We start from the raw sequence: 21,822 nt of genomic DNA, 5'->3' as shown, positions 1-21,822 counted from the left end.
ATCCTCAAAAGTGTACAAGAAACTCTTAAAGCTTTCAAGTTTTTCTGAGCTGAAATCGTTGAAGTCATGCTCTACGGAGTGCAGTGTTGGGACCTGGGGCATCTTTTTTTCTCTATAATGGCCTAGATCCAGATATTAACCCCAAGTCTTTGCTTAACCCTCAAGTACCTCCATGGCCTGTGTCCTTGCAGAAGGAGGGGGATTTTCTCTTTGGGAACATGTTCCTGTGAGGCCCTCACCTCTCCTGAGAGATGTGAATATGCCCCCTAATTCTGCTATTAAAAAATATAGTTCTGCAATAGATGGAGAATATAAAAAGCATCGCATCTCAGATAATTAGTGAGGAACGTCGTCTCCAACTGACAAATCATTACTTACTGCTTACGGAAGGTCAGGTTGAGAAGTAACAGTCACGGAGACTTTCCTGATGCCTACTGAGGAAAGCAGCAGCAGCTAGCAGAGCGCTGCAGTGGATGCTTTTCTCGAACAATTGGACTCGGGGGAAAAAAAAGTGCTTCTTTGGAAACTCTTAAAACTGGGGTGTTTTTATACTGCAGACACTGAGAGTCAAGGTTTCCTCCCCAGGGCCTGGTGGAGAGCTTAGGACATGGGTTTCTGGAGTGACCTCCTTCCTGGCTTCTTCCATTTTTTCTTGGTGCTGTTCTCTAGGAGTTTATTTTCTTCTTGTGCTGTTATGTGCACTTACATAAAAACACCTAAAGTCCTTGTGAGAACACGGCAGGGGATAAACAGACAGAAGCCCCAAGTTAAGTAATAGGGATTTCTGAAACAAATTTTGGTGGGATTTTTTTTCCTTATCATGAATTCTTGGCCAGTGTACTATTCAAGGTTTGCAGATCATGACATTCTAGATAGTTTTCTTTCCTCCTAAAGGAATAACTGGACACATTAACTGAAGCATTTTGCTTGGGGTCATCATTTAAAACCATTCATGAGCTGGATACGCTCAGTCTAATGGCATTTCCCTGAAGAATGTGGTGGCTCTTTAGTGACTTTATTTGCTGTCACCATAGCATTCCATAAGAAATAACAAGTCTCTTTATTCTTTCCAGTTTTCCAAACACCATAATAAGAACCAATTCCTTGTGCTGGCTATGTACATCTGCACACCATCACTCATCCCCATAAGTAGCAGCGGGGAAAACGCGGGGCATTCCGAAGTGGCAACAGGACTTAGAGATAGAATTTTCTTTTACTCCTGCTAGGGAATGACACCAAATGTACATACCGGTTAAACACAGCTGTCTGTTACACTGACAACAATGCCTTCTCACACAGCAAGGAGGTCTTCTCTGTTGACAAGAAGAAAACCCCACTGATCAAAGCATCTCATGAATTAATATCTAATCTGGCCATTCTAACTTGCCATTTGTAGAGATATCCTGGACCAAGACCACAGGAGACCGTCACCAGGCAACGCCAATAAAACAGAGCGGCCTTGGCAGGAGAAGCAAGAAAAAGACCTAAATTTCACTTATCTAGAAATATGATATCCGTAACAGTCGTCACTTAAGGGAGAGCATACCAACAAGCTATAGGAAGCTAGCTTTATTGGTGGAAATGTTACATGTTCCAACAGAAAGCTCCCACAACTTGGAGTCCCTGACCTCTTCTAGAAAAACAAATAAAGAACTTAAAGTGCATTGGCTGGTCCACACAGCCCAGAGATTGGAGAGGAGAAGAATCCTTTGCTTCTCTGCTATAGAGAGAGGGAGGCAAACCCAAAGTGTGGCACGAGATGCCCTTCTTCCCTGGACCAGGCAGAAGGCAAGATGGGGATGGAGGGCAGGGGGTAATACCTGAATGAGGGGCAAGCCCTCACCACAGTCCCAAACTGGAAAACCCCTGGAGGCTATGCATAAGGAGTTTATGTTTTTGAATTACAGATAAAAATTTTAAGAAAGCTTTCTGAATGATCCCATGCTTTCAGTTTACGGCATAATTAGGGCACCTTAAAAATCACAACTATACAGTATGCTGATGTGAAACTACTAATAGTTGTTAAGTAGTTCAAAGAAATCAGGGATCAGTTGTTCATTGTAAGAAGTGTAATGTTATGGTTCTTACCATCTTGTGTAATGGAGAGTCAAAAATCCAAAGGGCGGCAAAAAGCCAAACTGAAGAAATACAAGAACAGACAGCAAACTGAAGGGAGGGTTACAAGACTTGTGCCCAACACTTTCATGTTTTCTCAGAGGATGGTACTGCATACAACCTCCAGCTTCCTATCTTCTACACTCAATAGAGCAACCAATGCTTTAATGGCATTTGTAAAATGATATCAGGAATGCTTTTCTACATAGCCTCTCTCTTCCAACTATTTGAAGGATACTCAGCCAACCATAATCACTACTATAATGTCCCCATGGGGTGATGCACACCCAGTGCATAAGCTAATGGCAAAAAGGGACAGGAATTGGGTGTAGGGAAGAACCGGAGGTGGGTGAGGAGGAGCTTTGACAAAGCTCTCCCCAACTTTAAATGCTAGCATTCTCCCAGGGCTCTGCTAGCCCTGCACTTCTGATTCATTCATTGACTATCCACGCAATCTTCTTCACTCCCAAGTCTGAGTTAGTATGAACGATAATGGCTCCCACAAAGCCTACCCATCTGCCCTCTCGTCCAAATGCTGAACGACAGATCCATTTGCAAGAACAGATTGCTACTCTCATACTCCAGGCACTTTAAATTCAATAGTTCTGAATTAAAGTCATTATCTTCCCCAATCAACTTTTCTCCTTGTATTCTACATCTGTCTACGCACTCAAACCAGAAATTTGGAAGTCATTATAAGTTACTGTCTCTTATCACTACCTATATCCCTAACCTACATCTAATTAATCAACTCTGCTTTTTTTCAGGACCGTTCTTTAAAATCCATTCTCTCCCCTGTAGGTCATTGCCACTGCCTTGGTTCTGGTCTTTAGCATGTCTTGCTGGATTCATTGCAAGAGCTAACGTCCCTGTTTTGAGTCTCTTCCTCTTCAATTACTATTTCATAGAAGTATGTTTTAAAAACACAAATGCCAAATAGCTCACCTGCATAAAGCCCCAGAAACCCATCACCTCTTGTGAGAGGCAGAATTCTAAGATGGCCCCAGGATTCCTGGTCTCTCTGATGTATACACCCTGCACAGTCCCTGGGTCTGTGAACAGAGTGGGTCTCACTCCAGTGATCAGGTATGGTCTTGTGACACAGTTGACCTTAAGATGGGGACATAATCTCAGTAGGCCTGACCTGATTGTGTGAACCCTCTAAGGCAGAGTTTTATTTTCAGCTGGTAACATAAGGGGAGGCAGAAGGATTTGAAGGTAACCAGACTCAAAGTGAGGGAGGTTCTCTCCCTCTGAGACACACAGGGGCCTTGTGGCCAGGACCCAAGAGCAGGTTCTGTAGTGAAGACTGGTCCCCAACTGATAGCCAGGTCCCCACGCCTACAACCGGGAGAACATGAATCCTGCCAAGAGCTCAAAAGAACATGAAGGTGGCTCTTTCCCTCATTCAGCCTCCAGATGAAGAAGCAATCAGTGAATAAACAGACTTTTGCTGTATGAGACTCAGAGCAGAGGATCAGCCGAAAAATGTGATGATAGATAGGTGCTGTTTTATGTTGCTAAGTTTATAGTAGTTTGTAACTGACTCAGCAATAGAAAACCAAAATATCTAAACAAAACCCATCCTTGTTACCACATCAAACCCATTCCCCCATGGGTCTTTGGTCTTCCTTTCCGGCCTTGTCTGTTTCACATGCCCCTCACATCTTACATGTATTCGATGCTGGCTCTTCATGTCTCCTTACCTGCCCAAGCCGCACACAGAATCATGTAAATATCCTGAGTGTAATTAGAATTACTCTGGGAATTCAAAAATAAAATAAAATACGTGAATGTCGCTAGACTTCAGGTTGCCTTAACATATCACCACAGGGACAGTCAGCCAACCTTTCCTAATAACTCGGGTCTACCCGGCAAATAGCGACACACGGTGCTTACCATTTTTAACGACATGAGCCAGGGCTGAGAGCACTTCTACTCCAAAGCAGCTATTTACAACTGGCTCAAGATTTGCACTTTTGCCTTTTTTGTCATCAGCCCTGTTTCAAAACCTAGATCCTAAAAGGGAAAGAAGAGTCCAGGAAACACACCTCCCAACAGCTGCTCCCATTTCTTCAAGCAAGAGAGGAGTTCTCACCAGCAGCAGGGGATCTGTCCCAACACGAAAAGGAAGTGGACGGGGCAGGTTCCCATCTTTCTCCTTCCTGGCTACTTCTATTGCGTCCCTAGCTTTTTCTTTAAGGCCCAGCATACCACAGAATTTCTAATAGAAGAGGCCACCAAACCAAACCAAAACACGAAAAAACAAAACAACAAAAAAACTCAAAAAACAAAACAAACCAAAAATCCCCATCCCATATCCTATACTTGCTACAGAGGACAAATATTTTTAAATTTTTTTAAATGTTTTATTTATTTCTGAGAGGGAGACAGACAGACAGACAGCGTGAGCAGGGGAGGGTCAGAGAGAGAGGGAGATACAGAATCTGAAGCAGGCTCCAGGCTCTGAGCTGGCTGTCAGCACAGAGGCCGACATGGGGCTCGAACCCATGAACTGTGAGATCATGACCTGAGCTGAAGTCGGACGCTTAACCAATTGAACACCCAGGCACTTCAAGAAGGACAAATTTTTAAAGACACTTAAAAATAACACTCAAAATATTGCTCAGAAATCACGAGGTAAGAAATCAGAAAATACAGTGAGTCGAGGGTCAGGGGAACTAGAAAGAATGTTCCATGCCAATATCCAAAGGGACTAGACATTAAGGAAGAACAGGGTGATGTTGTCAGGCCCCTGCCATAACGGACTTTCCTGCATAATTTGAGAGTTCGTTACTGAAGCCAAGGAACACTACACCTCCTTGCTCGCCATAAAACGTGAGTCAGTTCAGGATGAGAGACTGAAAGCCAGAAATGGAGTGTATATAATGATTTTCAGAACATATTCAGGCTTGTTAAACACCTACTGATTTCCGACACCATGTTAATAGCACCTTAGCTACATCTTCTGTCTATTCTTGGCAGGTTCAAGCTGGGCAGTGTGAGAAGAAGCAAATTTCCTGTTTTCCAGGTCGCTTCTCAATCCTAATAAGCTTCTAGGCGAGTGTTTTTGTTGTTATTTAAGACTAAACTTATTTTTAGGGTAGTTTTAGGTTCACAGCAAAATCGAGGGGAATGTTTTCCCACACACCTCCTGCCCCCAACACGCATGGCCTCCCCGACTGTCAACAGCTCCCACAGGGATGACATGGCTGTCACAATCAGTGACCCTACACAGATGCGTTAGTATCGCCCAGTCCATAGATCACACTGGGTTTCACTCTTGGTCTTGTACCTCCTATGGGTTTGGACAAATGTGTAGTGACAAGCATCCATCACTATGGTAACCCGCAGAGTCCCTTCACTGCCCTCCGAATCCTCTGTGCTCTACCTGCTCATCCCTCTATGCGCCCCTAACCCCACTCCATCCTCTGGCAGCCACTGGTCTTTTATTATCCCCTAATTTTGCCTTTTCCAGAATCTCATATAATCGGAATCATACTGTATGTAGCTTTTCAGACTGGCTTCTTTCACTCAGAGAAATACACTTGAGGTCCCTCCATGTCTCTTCATGACATGACAGCCTATTTCCAAAGCACTGAGTAAGATCCCATTGTCTGGATTACAACAGTTTACTTATCCATTCATCTGCTGAAGGAGACAAGCACATCTCTAGGCAGTATGGAGGCTATGATCCCATCTTTATATTAAAAAACCACCACTCTCCAGACTGTTTTTATATTCTTAAAGGCAAGGCCTAGAAGGATACACTTTATACTTTATGGGGTAGAAGTTTATCAAGTTAGGGGAGCTTTCAAATCTGCTAGTCACTGGAGGTCCAACAGGGTCCCTGGCACCTGTAAGCATTTAACATCTACTCCTGACCGTGCAAGGCCACCCTGGGAGCTCTGGTTTGCAAATGAGAAAACAGAGGACACTTCAGGGAATGTGCAAACAAATGGCAAAGCCAAGATGTCACAGGCTATTGCTACTACAGGTTGCTTCCCAAAGTTTAATACCCTTAGGCTCCAATTTGAATTCTCTAGAGAGTCAATTGTGAAAGCTTATTCTACTGCATGACAATTCTGCAGTCTGATTTGACTGACTCATGGTACTTCCACAGATACTCATGTGTGCAATTTTTAGGGCATCTACACATTATGAGGGTTTTTTTTTTTATTTTTAACTTTATTCATTCACTGAGAGAGAGAAAGAACGAGTGTGTACACAAGTGGGAGAGGCAAAGAGGGCGGAACAGAGAATCCCAAGCAGGCTCTGCACTCTTAGTCCCAAGCCAGATGTGGGCCTTGAACTCATGAACCGTGAGATCATGACCTGAGCCGAAGTCAGACGTTTAAACGACTGAGTCACCCAGGCGCCCCCACACTATGAGTTTCATAAACACACTTTTAAAAGCCTGCCCGCAAGTGATCCTTTTAACTGAAGTATTAAACACTAGTTCCACTACTCAGTGAATGCACTGAAAATAAAACTACAGTTCAACATTTCTACTGTAAATGTCTGTAAAGACATCTGTAAAAGTCTGTCTGTAAAGAACCTTAATGTTTTGAGTAGCACAGCATAAATACTGACAGGGCAAGTTTCTGAGCCAAAGTCCCGGGCTGTTTAAGTAAGTTAAAAAATTTGTCAAAGCTGAATCTAATTTTTCCAATTCACAGAAGAATTTTTAAACAGCCCCGCTTATTAATGTGACTTGTACTGGACTCCTTGAGGCATGCCTATCTGATCTGGAAAATGAGAGAAGGCGTAAATATAAGAAAAATATAAAACTCTGGCAAGAATGATGAACAATTTATTTTTCATGCATTGATAGCCCCAAATGAGGTTTACATTCAAAGCTCAATGCATTACTAGCCTAGAAATGGGTGCCATACTTGGCTGCCATAATTTATTAATTGTGGCTGCAATAAGTATTAGCCACAGGATAGGTCACTAACAAAAAAAAATAAGGCATTTATTCAATATCACTATGAAACATGTTAGCAGAGCTTTCTCCCCTCTTTCATGTTTCCCATCTCATACTGAATTAGTTAACTGCCACATCCAAACAGCAAACATGACCCAGCTGAAATGCTCTGATGAGATTTCTCCCTTTTCCTTCTGCTATAAAAATTAACAAGATCATAGCCAAGATAAATGACAAAAAGGTATTTACTTACAAATACAACCCAATATTACATTTGGGTTAAAAACCATCTTCAAAGTAACATGGCACCCTATGGACTTCCCTTCACGTGCAATGGACCAAGGACCACAATGCCTATGAGCCAGCCGAACCCTGAAACCAAGTACTGCCTGACCAGGTGCTTCCTTTTACGACCAAATGTCACACCGACTGGATCGGTGAGTAGGTGCCAGGAGTCACATGACAACTAGTTCTTTGTAAATATTTTATCCTGTCTACAATAAGGCCTTCATTGTCATACTGTANGGGGGGTCCCCCCCCCCCCCCCCACGCACCCATCCACATTGTGGGGAACTGAACTCCAGTTCATGTTCTGCTCCTACTCGAAGAACCTGGGAGTCTACTGGACTTCAATTCTGGATTCAAAACGAGGTCACAGGTGCTGTTCTTAGGCCTCTGACCTTGGAGACAAGGTCAAAAGCCACCTGCCTCTAATTGAAGGTAATAAAAACAAAGTGATATCAAATTCAAGAGACTATCACCCCATGTAGAAGTGGTCCAGGTTATTACCCATCTATGAAGAGATTTTCTAATCTTATGGCTGATACCAGTAGTCTCCTTCCTAAATAAACTTCCTTTAGGGCCAAGAGTATTTCCATGAAAAGAAAGGCATCAATTTAAATGCTAACTAAGGGGAGATGAGCTATAATCTTGAAAATTATAACCTGTCTTTCATGGGGAAACGCTGTAATTATAAAATGAACTGGCAATTGATCAGGAAAATTCAAACAAAAAATCACAGGATAATGAAAACTGCTGCTTTCTGGAAGGGATGGCTAGGGTCTTCACTTTACACTGGCCTTTCCACTTTGAGCTAGACTGCGGTGGCTGTATAGAACTTGCCTAAAATTATTCTATATTAAGGCGAAGAGCTGAGCCAAGCCTGAACTTTGTTCCACATACCAATTTGAAGAGCTTCTGTATTATATCTCCAGTTAGTCTCTTCTTATTCAAAATGAAACAATGTTGCTACTTAAATTCTACTCTTCCCATAGTATTTTATCTCCTGATCCTATACCCAGATTAGTACAACCAGAAGCAAGGATTTGGCAATCACTTTCAGAAATTAGCGTTTAAGAAATTTTAAAAGAAATGGCATTCTCTCCATTGGCTTAACCCGTCTCTCTTGGACGGGATTTGCACACAACCTCCGAGCCCTTTTGTTCCCGGGGAGGCCTAATTAATCTACTCCAGACTTAGAGTCAAGCTGCCTGTTTATTAAAAGGAGACACTTACTAGAGCGTCTACCGCAGATGTGCTTCAAGGAGGTTTCAAAGCCTTCCAGCCACCAGCAGGGGAGGGGGCGGGAAACGAGAGAGAAGGAAAGGGGGCAAAAAAGTGAACAGAAGAGCCACTTTGATGGTTTTGCTTCCTCCCTTCCCCCAAAACTACATACATTAACTACAAAATTTAGGAAAAGTTATCAGTTTTGATGTTAAAAGCATACAGAATTACCAGTAAAGGAGCTATTCAAGAATCTAATATGTTATTAACTAATTTGAAAAGTAGATCTTTCTCCATTTTCTCTTTTCATCCCACTATTTCACAAGCCCAAGCTGGACATAAATACTATGTTTTGGTTTGCTCCTTCTGCAGCTAAAGACTTGAAATGTTTCTGGAGCTACAGGAAAGAGACTTGTGAAGCAGAGGGCAGGAGATCTGGGTTCCAGTCCTTGCCTACCCATTCCAGGCTAGGTTTCCTCAGGCATACCATTAACTGCTCTGGGCCTATTTCCTCACCAGTGAGACAAAGTGAGAAGGTATCGGTGAGAAGTCAAAGTCATTTCCAATGTCCCTTCCAGATTTAAGACTGTGTGACTCTATGAGTAAGATAGTCCCCCATCTAAGCTTGAAGTCTTACATGGTTTTCAGTGCCTAGAACATACTAGGTCCTCAGGAAATACTTTATAGGAAAGCCTCCTCAAAATTAGTAAAACTCCCTGGGGGATTTTGCATCACATAGTGTGATGTTAGTTCTACAGACTGAAATTGTATAAACACACAAAAAGAATTTGCATTAAGGTAAATAATAAACTCAAATGATTAACTTTTGTGTTAAAAGAAAATACTCTGGTGCCTACTCTGTACAATCTGATCGATGTATTCTGGAAACGGCAAGGATTTTAATGAGGCGTCTTGTGGAGATAATGCCTTAAGCGCGATTTTTGAAGCTGGGACACAGGCCCACTGCTAGGAAGGAGCCTGGAGACGCTGGCTGGGAGCAGACACTGGGGCCCTGGGGCCACAGCGCCAGCCCAGCCTGGATGAATGGGAGGCTGTGGTCACCATACAAGGAACTGACTGTCATCCGCCCTGCTGGGAGACTCTTCCCAAGGAGGGAAATGAGGAATGCCTTGGTCTAACACAGGGAAGCACATCCTTGGCCTTCGGGGCCAGGACTGAGTGACGGTGGGGCATGGACTGGCACCCAGTATGTGGAAGCAGAATGGGTGCCAGGTGGGACGGCTGTGTGTCTGTCACACCCAAGAATGGCACTTGGACTAACAGGGATTCCTTCTTTGATGTGGTCTTTCCCTAAACCTCAAGTTAAACCCAAGAGCCAGTGTGCTATGGGGAATTATTTCTGGAGAAGCATGAGAGAGAGAGCAAACCCTCCCTGAAGCCCAAAGAAAAGGATTGGTGGCCAAGCCACCATCTCATAAGGGTCTGTGACAATAAGGCCACACACAGTGTAAAGGAATTTAAAAGATTTTGTCCAGAGCACAGGTGACAATCCTCAGAGACGTAACTGGGGAAGGTTCTAAAGGAGGGGACATTTAAGCAAATAAACCAGATACAAAAAACACGGAACATAACCTGAAATCTTAAACACGGGACGGTGAGAAGTGGAACACTTCGGATTATGTTTCAACCTGAAAGACCGCGGCCTTCGTGAAGCGAACGGGTAATGACCAAGTCTGTGAAAATCAAGGCCTCTGTGCAAGTAAACAGCACGGGATCCACAAGACTGCTCTCCGCAGCAGGGGGGCGGCACACACAGTGGAGAGCGGGACCCGCACCTGCCTGCGAGAACAGGCAAGTTCGTTTCATCAAAGCAGCAGCGGGGGGTGGTCGGACAGCACTGTGGGGACATGCAGGTGTGAGGGACAGGAAGGTGAAAAGGCGGACCCAGTGTTCCCACATCACATCATTGGACTTCTGACATCTGAAGAACAAATCTCCTGTCAGGCCTTAACTCCACGTGACAATCGGCAGCAAAGCAACGAGAATCCTCAGTGACTGTACCTTTGCTACAGCATCAATCACCCAAATGTGCACAGATGCTCAGGTTCCAAAAGTCACGCAGCTTCCAAACCACCACCACCACCATCACCTGGCCTGGTGACAGGCTGGAGGGTCTGACCAGTTCTATTGCTTCGCATTTATACTCATTTTTTATGTTTTATTTATTTAGAGAGAGACGCAGAGCACAAGTGGGGCTGCGACAGAGAGAGAGGAGACACAGAATGTGAAGCAGGCTCCAGGATCTGAGCTGTTGGTACAGAGTCTGACACGGGGCTCAAACTCGTGAGCTGTGAGATCATGACCTGAGCTGAAGTCAGACGCTTAACCGACTGAGCCACTCAGGTGCCCCTATCCTAATTTTAAACTTAATCAAGTGTTTATCAGATTGTTGTCTACACTCATGATGGACTATGAGAATTTTTTTTTAATGAAAACCAGAAGAAACGATTTAATAGCTTTGTAAGAAGTGTTCATTGTTCTAGCAAAGCCTTACGGAGGAAACATCTGAGCGCCTTGGAAACACTGAGTACTGGCTATGTCCGGTGACTGAGAAGGTGTGTGGTAATGGACCTTGTAGGTAAGTGTTCCTATAGCTGTGCCAGAGTCATCACACGAGAAAACCAAGTTAATTAAAGTCCTTCCATCCTCGGAAGTCCCCAGGGGCATCGATCTTCGAGCAGGAGAGCCGCCTGCTGTACAGGACACAGTGACAGCACGTGACAGATGGGGGGATGTGGTCAGGCGTTCAGCTGAGCCGAGACCCAGAGGCCCACTGAGAGGTGAAATCGGAATTCACGTGACCTCACAGACTCAGAAACCCTGTGACTTACGCAGTATTGAGTGAACAACACTTGTACTGGTTGGGCCAAAATCCTTATTTTCTACTTTTCACAATTAATCATCTCTTATAAGCCACGAAAAGCAACACGTACCCTAATCAACCCTTTCGGATCATGACAATCCAGTTCGTTCTCCAGCTGAGGACCTCCAAAGGTACTGTCAGCTTCTTACTCACATAACCTACAGCAACTGGAAAACTCAGACACCAGTTTTGTTTTTCCAACCAAATCCCAGCAAGTGAAAATATGAAACAGAAGGATGGCGTGGACAGTTAATGGAATCATGGGCAAGACAGAGCACGTGGAGGTTTTTCAAACACTCCTTTCCTGATCAATAGTGAGAGGGTAACAGAAAGCACATTTAGGACATGGTGCCAAAAATAGCTTTACCCTCTCTGGCTCCTTACAAGAATCTCTGGATGGCGTCAAGAAATGCTTGTTGGAGCAAACTGGCCCATTTCTGTGCTTGCTTGGGATTCTGAACCATCCCGGAGAGACTGAGCGTTACTCAGTCATGGAGCCCATTCAACCAGTGGACTTCCTCCAGCCAGGGTCAAACCTGGGGGGGCTGCTTTCACAGTTTCAGTGTTGCACCTAAGTAGCTCTCTTTGATTTGCCCCAATCTGGATGGAAATCTCTCTCCGGTGTGGCTGATGCACTGGCATTTTTCCCTGGAGGTGCCAGTCCTGTGTGGATTTAACTGGGCCCATAAGCACTAGGTGTCCCTTACTGTTGGGTCAGCAGTATTTAGGACTTCATGGTTTCACACACATAGATGGCAGTGTCCTTGTAAGTCACGCCTGCAAGGGAAACTCCATGTAGCTTTTGCAGTGACTCACTGGACTCTTCCACCGATCGGGTTTCTTGTGGAGAACAAACCAAACTATGCCATAAAATGGTGTAAACATTTTACACACGCAAACACAAACTCATATTCCCAAATACGGGCTCAAAGTTCAGATCATGTCTGATTTTCCTAAAACCAGCTCAGACTAGATTAGCCACGGTGCCCAAACGAGAGAGAACACTTCTAATCCGGATGGTCATTAGGAAATACATTGTGCACTAAACAGTCAGATGGGGGAGGGGGGAGGCAGGTTCCACAGAGCACAGAAGCAATGGGATGAAAATGTGGTGAGTACCATTTCCTTCATGGCATGTGACTGGGGTACTTTTATTTTCTCTTTTAAAATTTATGTCTGGGAAATAAACAGAAGCCATAGTAGTAAACTGGCTGCTTGTGTTTTCTGATGGTCCAATAAAACTAAGAAGGAAATGGCAGCATTAGTAATTCTGGTGACATACGTGAAAATAGGGTAGGGTAGCATGGAAACATTTTCCAAACATATATATCAAGTTGCTTCAAAAGTCTTTTATTATAATAAGATCTTATATTTTACTAGTAATAATTTTTTATTTTAGATAATGAAGATGTAAGAGGTTTAAACAATTGAGAACACAGTCAGACGGAAAACCACTGAACGCTTCAATGACCTAAGACTACTCTTGAGAGAAATATGAAAAAGCCAGCACAAATGGAAAAGGCTTCCATCTAAACATGAGGATGCAGGGGTTGAAGATGACCACAGCACTGGGGGGAGTGGGGAAATGCTTCCTTGTGGTTTCAAAAGAAAAGCGAGAGGGGCTGTGCTATTCCGAGGTAGGAGTGTGTATGTGTGTGCATGTGGGTGTGTTCATGGGGGTCCTTTATAGGAGTCTATATATTCTCATGATAACATCATAGCAGAGGTGAGCCTTGTTGATTTTGATGGTAAAGTGATGAAGGCATTAAATAAGCCATGGGGGAAAACACTTAGGCATAGAGATTTCAGTAAAATAAAATGCCTTTCTTGATACCTTATTAAATGCAAAAAAACCCTAAAAAAAACCAAAAAAACCCAAAAACCTTATACGTGTTATTGTCTCCTGCATCCTATTCTTAATTCACCTACAACTGTATGTGTTGGGGACGGGGATTACAAGAAGCAGAACTGCTTCCCAATTCAGATTTTTGTGGGTCTCTTCTCTCCAGGAGTCTGAGAGCAGGAAGGGGCACTGGGAGTTATCAGCTCTCAGACCGCATCTGGGGAGCTGACAGCTTCCATAAAGGCACCTACAATTTCTGCCGGAATCCTCCTGCAGAGCGTGTATCACAAGGTCGACAGCAATAATTTAAAACATGCATTTTCTGGATCAAGAAGATGTGGTTTATCTATACCATGGAATACTACATGGCAACGAGAAACAATGAAATCTGGCCATGTGTAGCAACGTGGATGGACCTTGAGGGTGTTATGCTGAGCGAAATAAGTCAGGCAGAGAAGGACAAATACCATATGTTTGCACGTATAGGAGGATTAGGAGGAACTTGACGGAGGAACAAGGGGGAGAAGAAGGGCGGAAATGGTGGGGGAAAGGGAGAGAGGCAAACCATGAGAGACTCTTGAATGCTGACAAAAACTGAGGACTGATGGATGTGGGGGGGAGGGGGGATGGGCATGGAGGAGGACACTTGTGGGGATGAGCACTGAGTGTTATGTGGAAACTAATTTGACAATAAACTACTTGTAAAAAAAAATAAAAAATAAAAAAATAAATGCCACATAATTAAGAAAAAAAAATAAAACATGCATTTTCTGTTTACTTAAAAATCGGACTTCCTGTAACATCTAAATTTAGTTCTACTCTCTATACCATAAAAAACGATGTGTTAAGACAGACATTCAATGCCAACTTTTCCGAGTAACTGAAAGTCACTATCCTGTCCCCTCCGAAGCTGGGAGACATGTGGAAATGTTTTCTCTTTTCAACACATTCTATTTCTGTAATCATTCTTCATGAGAAGAGGTTTCCAGATCATTCACTATCTATAACTCTCTGCTGAATAAGCTCAAGTCAGAGCTCATTGTTTTTCTCATCATTAAATAGCTACCATTTATCAACGATATGAGACATTGCAGAAAGTGTTCAAATTAAGTATCTACCTTAATCTTCTCAATAATGGGTTTTTGAGGAAAGTATATTCATCTCTATTTTTTCTGGTCAGCCGAGGTCCAGAAAGCTTGGGTTCCTTGAAATCCACAGGTTACAAATAGACAAATCATTTTCACACCTGGGTCTGTGGGCTCCACTGAGTGCTATACTGCATGAGCTAATCAACAATAAATACACAACAGACTGGATCTCTCCAGCCCAGTGAGACGGGGTTGCTGGCCACATTCAGGAAACCACACACTGCACTTCCACAGAAAAAAACCATGACCGCACGGGTGTTTCTGACAGCCACAGCGTACAGCTGGTTAACGCTGAGTTTGAAATCGACATAAACCCAAAGATAAGTTTTTCTCAAACTGTTATGAAGTCTGACCACTCCTTCCTCCGACACATTGCTGTGTTGCATCTGATCCCTCAAAACACAGCAAAGTGTGACCTTGTTACTAGTCACACACTGTCCACTTCATGAGAAACCTGGATTCTGACACACAGTGCATTAGTTACTTTTAAAGGTCTGCATCACTTAAAAATGGTTCAGCTGTTGTGTCTGTGTGTGTGTGTGTGTTCAACCAAAATGTTGATAAAAACTCAGCTTAGAGGAGAGCAAGACTGAAGGACACCTTGTCTAGGGCAATGTTTTCCACCACCGTTTACCTATTAACACCCCACACACCTTGCCAGCCAAGCTTTATGCGCTGTTGTCTGCATCTAAAATCAAGAGTCATTCTGAACATGCTTTTCCTACTACTATCCTGTTGCTACCTTGAGAACCACGTCACTGATTTACAATCCGTTTTTCTTCTTCAATCAGTCAGCTACAAATAGGTCCATTTCACTCTGCCACGCCCAAATTTCACTATCTTCTCCACAAGTGTGTCAGTCAGAAATGACCACGGTCTTTTCTACTACCAATGTCTGTTGAAAAACTGAGAATATTCTGTTGGCAAAGGATTTTGTGCCCCAGAAAAAAAGAATTATTCTTAAGAACCTATCAAATTTATTTAAAAAATTGTAAGAGAAAATGACCGACCAACATTGTCATGTCACTCAAAATGTTGGCAGGGACACTACCACTGAATTATATTCAAAGTCCACAAAATAAAAATTCTGAACTCAAAAACAGATTATCTGGAACACATGGGATATCAATTAAGTCTACAAAATGGTCAACACTTATGCATACCTCAATCAGCCCTGAGGCATTTATTTCCCCCACCCCCTAAATACCATTAAACCTTCTTCTAGACTCTTCTTTAGAAAGCTCTGGTAGCCAGGACGGGAAGGCTGCAGGGCAACCCTATTTATTTCATTAATAATGGAGTCAATAGACTCTCCTCAAAATTAAGAAAAAAGCTTCTCTTAGATCAATTTTTCCAGAAAGTGGATCCATGCTGGAAAAATACAATCTCTCTTGGTTACAAAAGTCCTTTATGGTTCAGAGTAAAACCCAGGTAGGAGTACATTACTGGATCTCCCAATTTCCAGAATAAACATCTAAATAATGGGACAATTTGAACCAAGAAATTAGCCAAAGCCAGAAAAATGTAAAAAATGGGTCTGTGCAGGGCAACCCTTAGGCAGGGTCCCTGGAGCATGTATTTCACTCCCTGCAGCAACCCATCAATATTTGTCTGGTCACAGGACAACAAACATTCTATCAGTTAATATATGATCAAGTAACGTGATCTCAGAATTTATTTTCAAAAAATCATTTTTTCTCTATGTTCCTGTGAAGTAACCCAAGCCCATCCCCATCACAAATGACATCATCAACATGAAATGGATTTGACTCTTCTGATCTGAGGAAAGGATTGGGTATAGGACAAGAGTATGAAAAATAAAATAGGAATGATGTGAGGTTGCAGAGAAAGAGATGAATGAATGAGGGACACAGCAAATCAGGTGGGTTTGGAACTGGCTATGTCTTTAAAAAATTTTTTTAATGTTTATTTTTCAGAGACAGAGCATGAGTAGGGGAGGGACAGAGGGAGAGGGGGACACAGAATCCAAAGCAGGCTCCAGGCTCCGAGCTGTCAGCACAGAGCCCAATGCGGGGCTCGAACTCACGACCATAAGATCATGACCTGAGGCAAAGTCAGACGCTCAGCCGACTGAGCCACCCAGGTGCCCCAGTACTGACTGTGTCTTAAGGGGACTAGAAGTGCATGACAACACACACACACACACACACACACACACACACACACACTGCCTGTGGGGCCTGGGGCAGACTTTCAGCACAGCCAGCAGAAGAGGTGAACTCTATAAGCACACAGTGGGAGGAGCTGGTGTAGACGGATGTGCGAGGTCCCTGTATGACCAAGGGCACGGGGCTGAGGTGGGCGGAATAAGCTCTTTGAATGAAAATGTCAAATCTGGGGCGCCTGTGTGGCTCAAATGGTTGAGCGCACAACTCTTGATTTCAGCTTAGGTCATGATCTCACAGTTGAGTTCGAGCCCCACATTGTCACTGCCCACATGGTCAGGTGCCCAGCCTGCCTAGGGTTCTTTCTCTTTCCCTCTTGCTCTGCCCCTCCCCAGCTCATGTTCTCTCAAAATAAATAAATAAACCAAAAAAAGGGGGGAGGGGAGGGGGGAAGGAGAAAGAAAACATTAAATCTGAAATTGAATCACCTTGCAGAAAGAGCCTGCTGCTCCCTCCCAGCTGCGGGGAGAAGGCCCTGTGGCCAGTGCACAGACACCCCTGCTCCTGAGGCCCAAGTTCGGGCCCTGTGTGTGTTCTCCGTGCTACATGGAAAATTCAACAACCAGCCATCTCCACCGCCGTGGGCAGGGAGTGGGGTTCCCATCTGTTAACTTGGTCTCGCTAAACTTCTCTGACAAAGGTCATCTCATCACTCCTTCTCTGAGAGGAATTTTAGTTCTCCTCTACAGAAAGAAAACTAGTATACCTTTTTTGCACTCAAAGTGCAACGCCCACCACAATGTATGTTTAAAAAAATTACCCTAAGAGCACATTTGCAGTTCACACTATCCTACCAATGCCGTGTACAGAAATTTACAGGTTTACCCGATTAATGGTTGAAATTATTCAAATACAAAAAAAATATTATTCCATAATTTAAAATAGAAGGAAAATAATTCAAATAAAAAAGTATAACTATTCAAATAGAAAGAGTAAATTCGTTTGAATTAACTCACAAAATATTAATGAAAAGTTTTTAAGGCCCCCATTTTTATGTATTAGTAATACATATATATATTTTTTTAATTAAGATCACATTTTTCTTTTGACTGGACCGTCTTGGAGGCATCATAAGCATTTTTAGTAACACGATCTCCTGTTCAAGACTTTGGAAATAATTTTGTATTCAGAAACCAGGTCTGAATAACTTTCCAGAGATCTGAAAACAAGAAAGCGCCTGGATATTCTATGCCAACAGTCTCCAGTTCTCAGCATCTGGGACAAAAAAAAAGTTTTTAGATGTGCACTCACCTCCACGTCACAGGCATATTCTGATCCATCCAGAAGTATCACTTTGCACTGCATGCTTTTAGGCTTTTTGACAATCTTTAATGGAGATCTAGATAGTTTACTGCTCGATGATTTCTGAGAAAGTTTATCGTCTTCCAATTGCTGATACTCGAGCTGTTTTGCAGCCCCAGCGGCGAACTCCCGTTCCTTGTCAGTGACCTGTGAAGAGCAAACAATGAACAGTCTTCACCGCAAGACAGGAAATAAATATTGCATTGCTCGCCAATAGCGGAACCCTCCAGACACAGGCTTTCCTATCTCCAAGAGCAGGAGAGATGTCAGGATGAGGATATTGTGAATGGACACGTATACGGATGCTGAAAATGCTAATGGTTTCACCGAAATAACATTCGCCATTTAAATGTACCAATAGGGCTTCATTTCAGTTTGACTCAAGGATTTAATTTAGAAGCACCAAATTCGCAAATGCCATCGAGACTTCACTAAGGAAAGGACGTTACAAATGGACTCCTGATTTATTTCACAATACGTTAGATAGTACAGATCTTTAAAATAAATCATTTAGGGGTGCCTGGGTGATTCAGTCTGTTAAGTGTCCAGCTCTGTCTCATGGTTCGTGGGCTCAGGCCCTGTGTCGGGCTCTGCGCTGACAGCCTGGAGCCTGCTTCAGATTTTGTGTCTCCCTCTCTGCCCCTCCCCCTGTTCACACTCTGTCTCTCAAAATTAAAGTAAACATTAAAATAAATCATTTAGATTTTATCTAACTATACTCTATTTTTTTCATTTATTGGATCCTTCTCTATTCCATGACCCACGATGCCCCATATACATACATGGTATCTTATAAACTTTAAGGCCTTAAGAGTTTCAAGTATTAAACTTCTCAGTAATTTTACAACTGTTAAAATATTTGATTTAGCTCTAAATCAATTCAATGAAGCCAGCAGCACTGAAATTCATCACAAAGTAATCCCCTTAGTCTGTTTCCCCCCTCACTGTAATGAGCCAGTGTAAGAGCAGATCAAATCTGTCCAAAAGCTTTAATCTGCTTTCAAAGGACAACGGTGTGGTCCACACTAGACTCAAAACTGCAGAGGACCTCCTGTGGAACAGTTAAATTCTCCTTTGAATCAGTCCCCAGGGAAATCTTTCTGTACAGCTCTTCTATTCACACCCTTCTTCTTTATGTAAGTGTGCATGTGTTTAGATACGTATGTTTTAATGAAGTATAGTTGAGATACAATAGTGTTATGTGTTCAGAACAGTGATCAAACAATTCTATATGTTATGCTGTGCTCACCAGTGTAGCTGCCATCTGTCACCACACAATGTCCTGGTCTATTCAAAACCACCAATGGTTTTAGTGCAAATTCAACTCAGGGGCCAGACTATCATTTCCACTAGTCTGCAAATACATACTGACACTGCAAAGACAGACATGTTCCAAAATTCGGGTTAGGCCCGTTGAGGAAGCATGAAACTTCTTCTCTCATGAACATACTATTATCTTAGTAGCTCAAAGCACATGGCCTGGGCAGTAAGTAAGGCAGGAATGATGGCTTATCACTTCAACTTTTCTTTCTTTCTTTTTTTTTTTTTTTTAGTGGCTACCATTATTGGACAGTTTAAGCACAAAGTTATCTTTCGCTGTTATTTATTTTGAGTTTTAGGTATGGATTTCTGCTTTTGAAATGGCATCTTCCATCTGGTTTTCCATCCAGGAGATTATAAATTAAGTCCTTTCCTCTACTACCTTGCATAGGAATTCAGGAAAGTTGTGAGAAGTTCTTCAGGATAAAAAGACACCCCTTTGCTGAGCGAAGAGACCAAGAAAAATGTGAAAAACCAACTTCAAAGGCCCAAAGAGTTGAGAAGCCAGCCGTAGCTGAACAAGTAAATGTAAGAAAACCTGGAGGCTCTGGCAACTTGGTCCAACTTTTTTTTTTTTTTTTTTGAATGTTAGTCTTCCCTATCAAAGCATTAAAATAGTGTCACAAAAAAGTCAAACATTAATTTTGGCCTTAGGCCAGTTGAAGTCTGGTAACCTTGGAATTTTATATCACTTATTTGCTAAGTGCTTTATAACTTACACTTACACATCACACTTTTAATTTACATTTTCATCTCATCAAAGGCAAAGTCAACAGAAGCTACGTTTTTATTTAAATTTCACTACCTGGAATCAACTTTTTTGATCTATTAGGAAAGGTGAAATTTCATTTTTCCTCTAATAAAAGTAGATGAGAAAAAGCTTTCTGGGCTACTTATCGGTCAACTCCAGACGCACCTGAAACCACCAATGTGCAAAGGGAGGTGTTGTTTCCAGGGGTCGTTTCCACGCACCCATCATGGAGTCTCCCACGCCCATTTTTTTCAACAACGTTAACTTCAAGACGAGCAGACCAGGGACCTCAAATGAAACGTCCGCTGTAGTCACACATAATGCATTACGATTTAAAAATATCAGTGAAACCCCTTTTGGCATATCCTGTTTCACTTAATCCTCGTGACAGCTCTGGGAGGTAGGTGTGTGGGTACCACCACCCTCAGTGGCACGTGAAGACAGGAAGGGGTACAGGACACAACCTCAACAAACTTCCTCCAGGTCATAAAACTACAAGCCTGCAATTCAAATCCCGCCAAGCCCATGATTTAATTGTCGCTGACGACCAAAACATACTTCATTTTACCTCTAGTGTGTAACTGGGGCTCCTGGTATCAGTCAAAGAAAGTGAGGGTAGAGAACAGGAGAAAACCATCTTTTCTGATCTCTTTTTTCATTTTGTGAATGAGGAAGTTGAGGTGCAGAGACCTGACAAGTTCTCGGAGGTCACTAAAATCATGAGGGAAGAGCCAGGATTTACTAGTTCTCAGGACTCCACCGCCAGTTACCTTTCCCTCCAAGCGCTTAGTATTATCTCTTATTTTGTTTCAAACATCTGACTTTCAAAAGATCAAGTACATGTATCACATCCAGGCACAGAAATTCTTCCTTCTCTATCATTATTTCCCACTCTCACGTTTATTTCATTTCAGAGTTAGGAGAAAAGAATGGGGAAAAAATCCAGTCTTAATAATTTGACATTTCTGAAGGTTTAAAAACAATCAAAACATCACCATCATCACATCTCCAAAAAAAGAAAAAAAAAAGAGAGAGAGAGAGACGGTAAAGGAAAACCATGAGAACAAGAACAGCTCCTTAAGTCCCTTAAGTCAGAACCCAGCTCCGCATCATGAAACGGCTTAGATCAGACACAGCATCTATTTACAGAGCATGAAAATAAACTTAAAAAATTTTTTTAAATATTTATTTATGAGAGAGATCAAGACAGAGTGTGAGCTGGGGAGGAGCAGAGAGAGAGGGAGACACAGAATTGGAACCAGGCTCCAGGCTCTGAGCTGTCAGCACAGAGCCCAACAAGGGGCTCGACCCACGAACTGTGAGATCGTGCCCTCAGCCAAAGTCACTCAACCAACTGAGCCACCTAAGCGTTCCAATAAATGCTATTCTTAATACTGTTTAAAGGCAGAACTTAAGGAGCACGGGAAAAGAAATAATCAGGATGCAAACATAGTTTGAGGTTATAATAATGTGTTGCGCCTTGCAAAGAATTTCGTCTCTTCTCTCAACATCTAGAATTTCTAGCCTGATACATGTACTTCCAACCTAGAAAAGGCCAATTGTTTGCAGGAATGCCCGGGTTTGCTTACCACATGAAACAGTATTCTAACACCTGCTGATTTCAGGTTTGAAGTTTTAAGCCAAAATAATTTAAACATGGATTCATTCAAAGCCCAAGTATAAACCATGCTTTATAACTTGCATGAAAGCTTTTAAAAGAAATATTCACACCACATGTGGCAACTTAAATATGTCTATTTTGGTAATAGAAGTGAACATACATGCACATGGGAAAGGGGGAAAGACCCACCTCCGAACATCCACTAAACGTAGCTGGCAGCCT

The 21,822-nt window shown here is 42.6% G+C and overlaps 1 protein-coding gene across 9 annotated transcripts in view; it reads right to left on the bottom strand.

Moving 5' to 3' along the window:
* EPB41L3 (erythrocyte membrane protein band 4.1 like 3) overlaps positions 1–21,822 on the bottom strand; it is a 144,127-nt gene that overhangs the window by 68,796 nt on the left and 53,509 nt on the right. For all 9 annotated transcript variants that reach the window (XM_077778245.1, XM_077778246.1, XM_077778250.1 and 6 more), the window contains one exon: positions 17,858–18,055. In XM_077778245.1, the coding sequence (XP_077634371.1) occupies positions 17,858–18,055 (198 nt within the window). The remainder of the gene's footprint in view (positions 1–17,857; positions 18,056–21,822) is intronic.

This window comes from Crocuta crocuta, unplaced genomic scaffold, assembly GCF_008692635.1.
Source record: "Crocuta crocuta isolate KB4526 unplaced genomic scaffold, BGI_CrCroc_1.0 scaffold26, whole genome shotgun sequence".
Lineage (NCBI taxonomy): Eukaryota > Metazoa > Chordata > Mammalia > Carnivora > Hyaenidae > Crocuta > Crocuta crocuta.
Note: the sequence above shows the minus strand (reverse complement) of the source record. Positions and strands in the feature narration are given on the sequence as shown.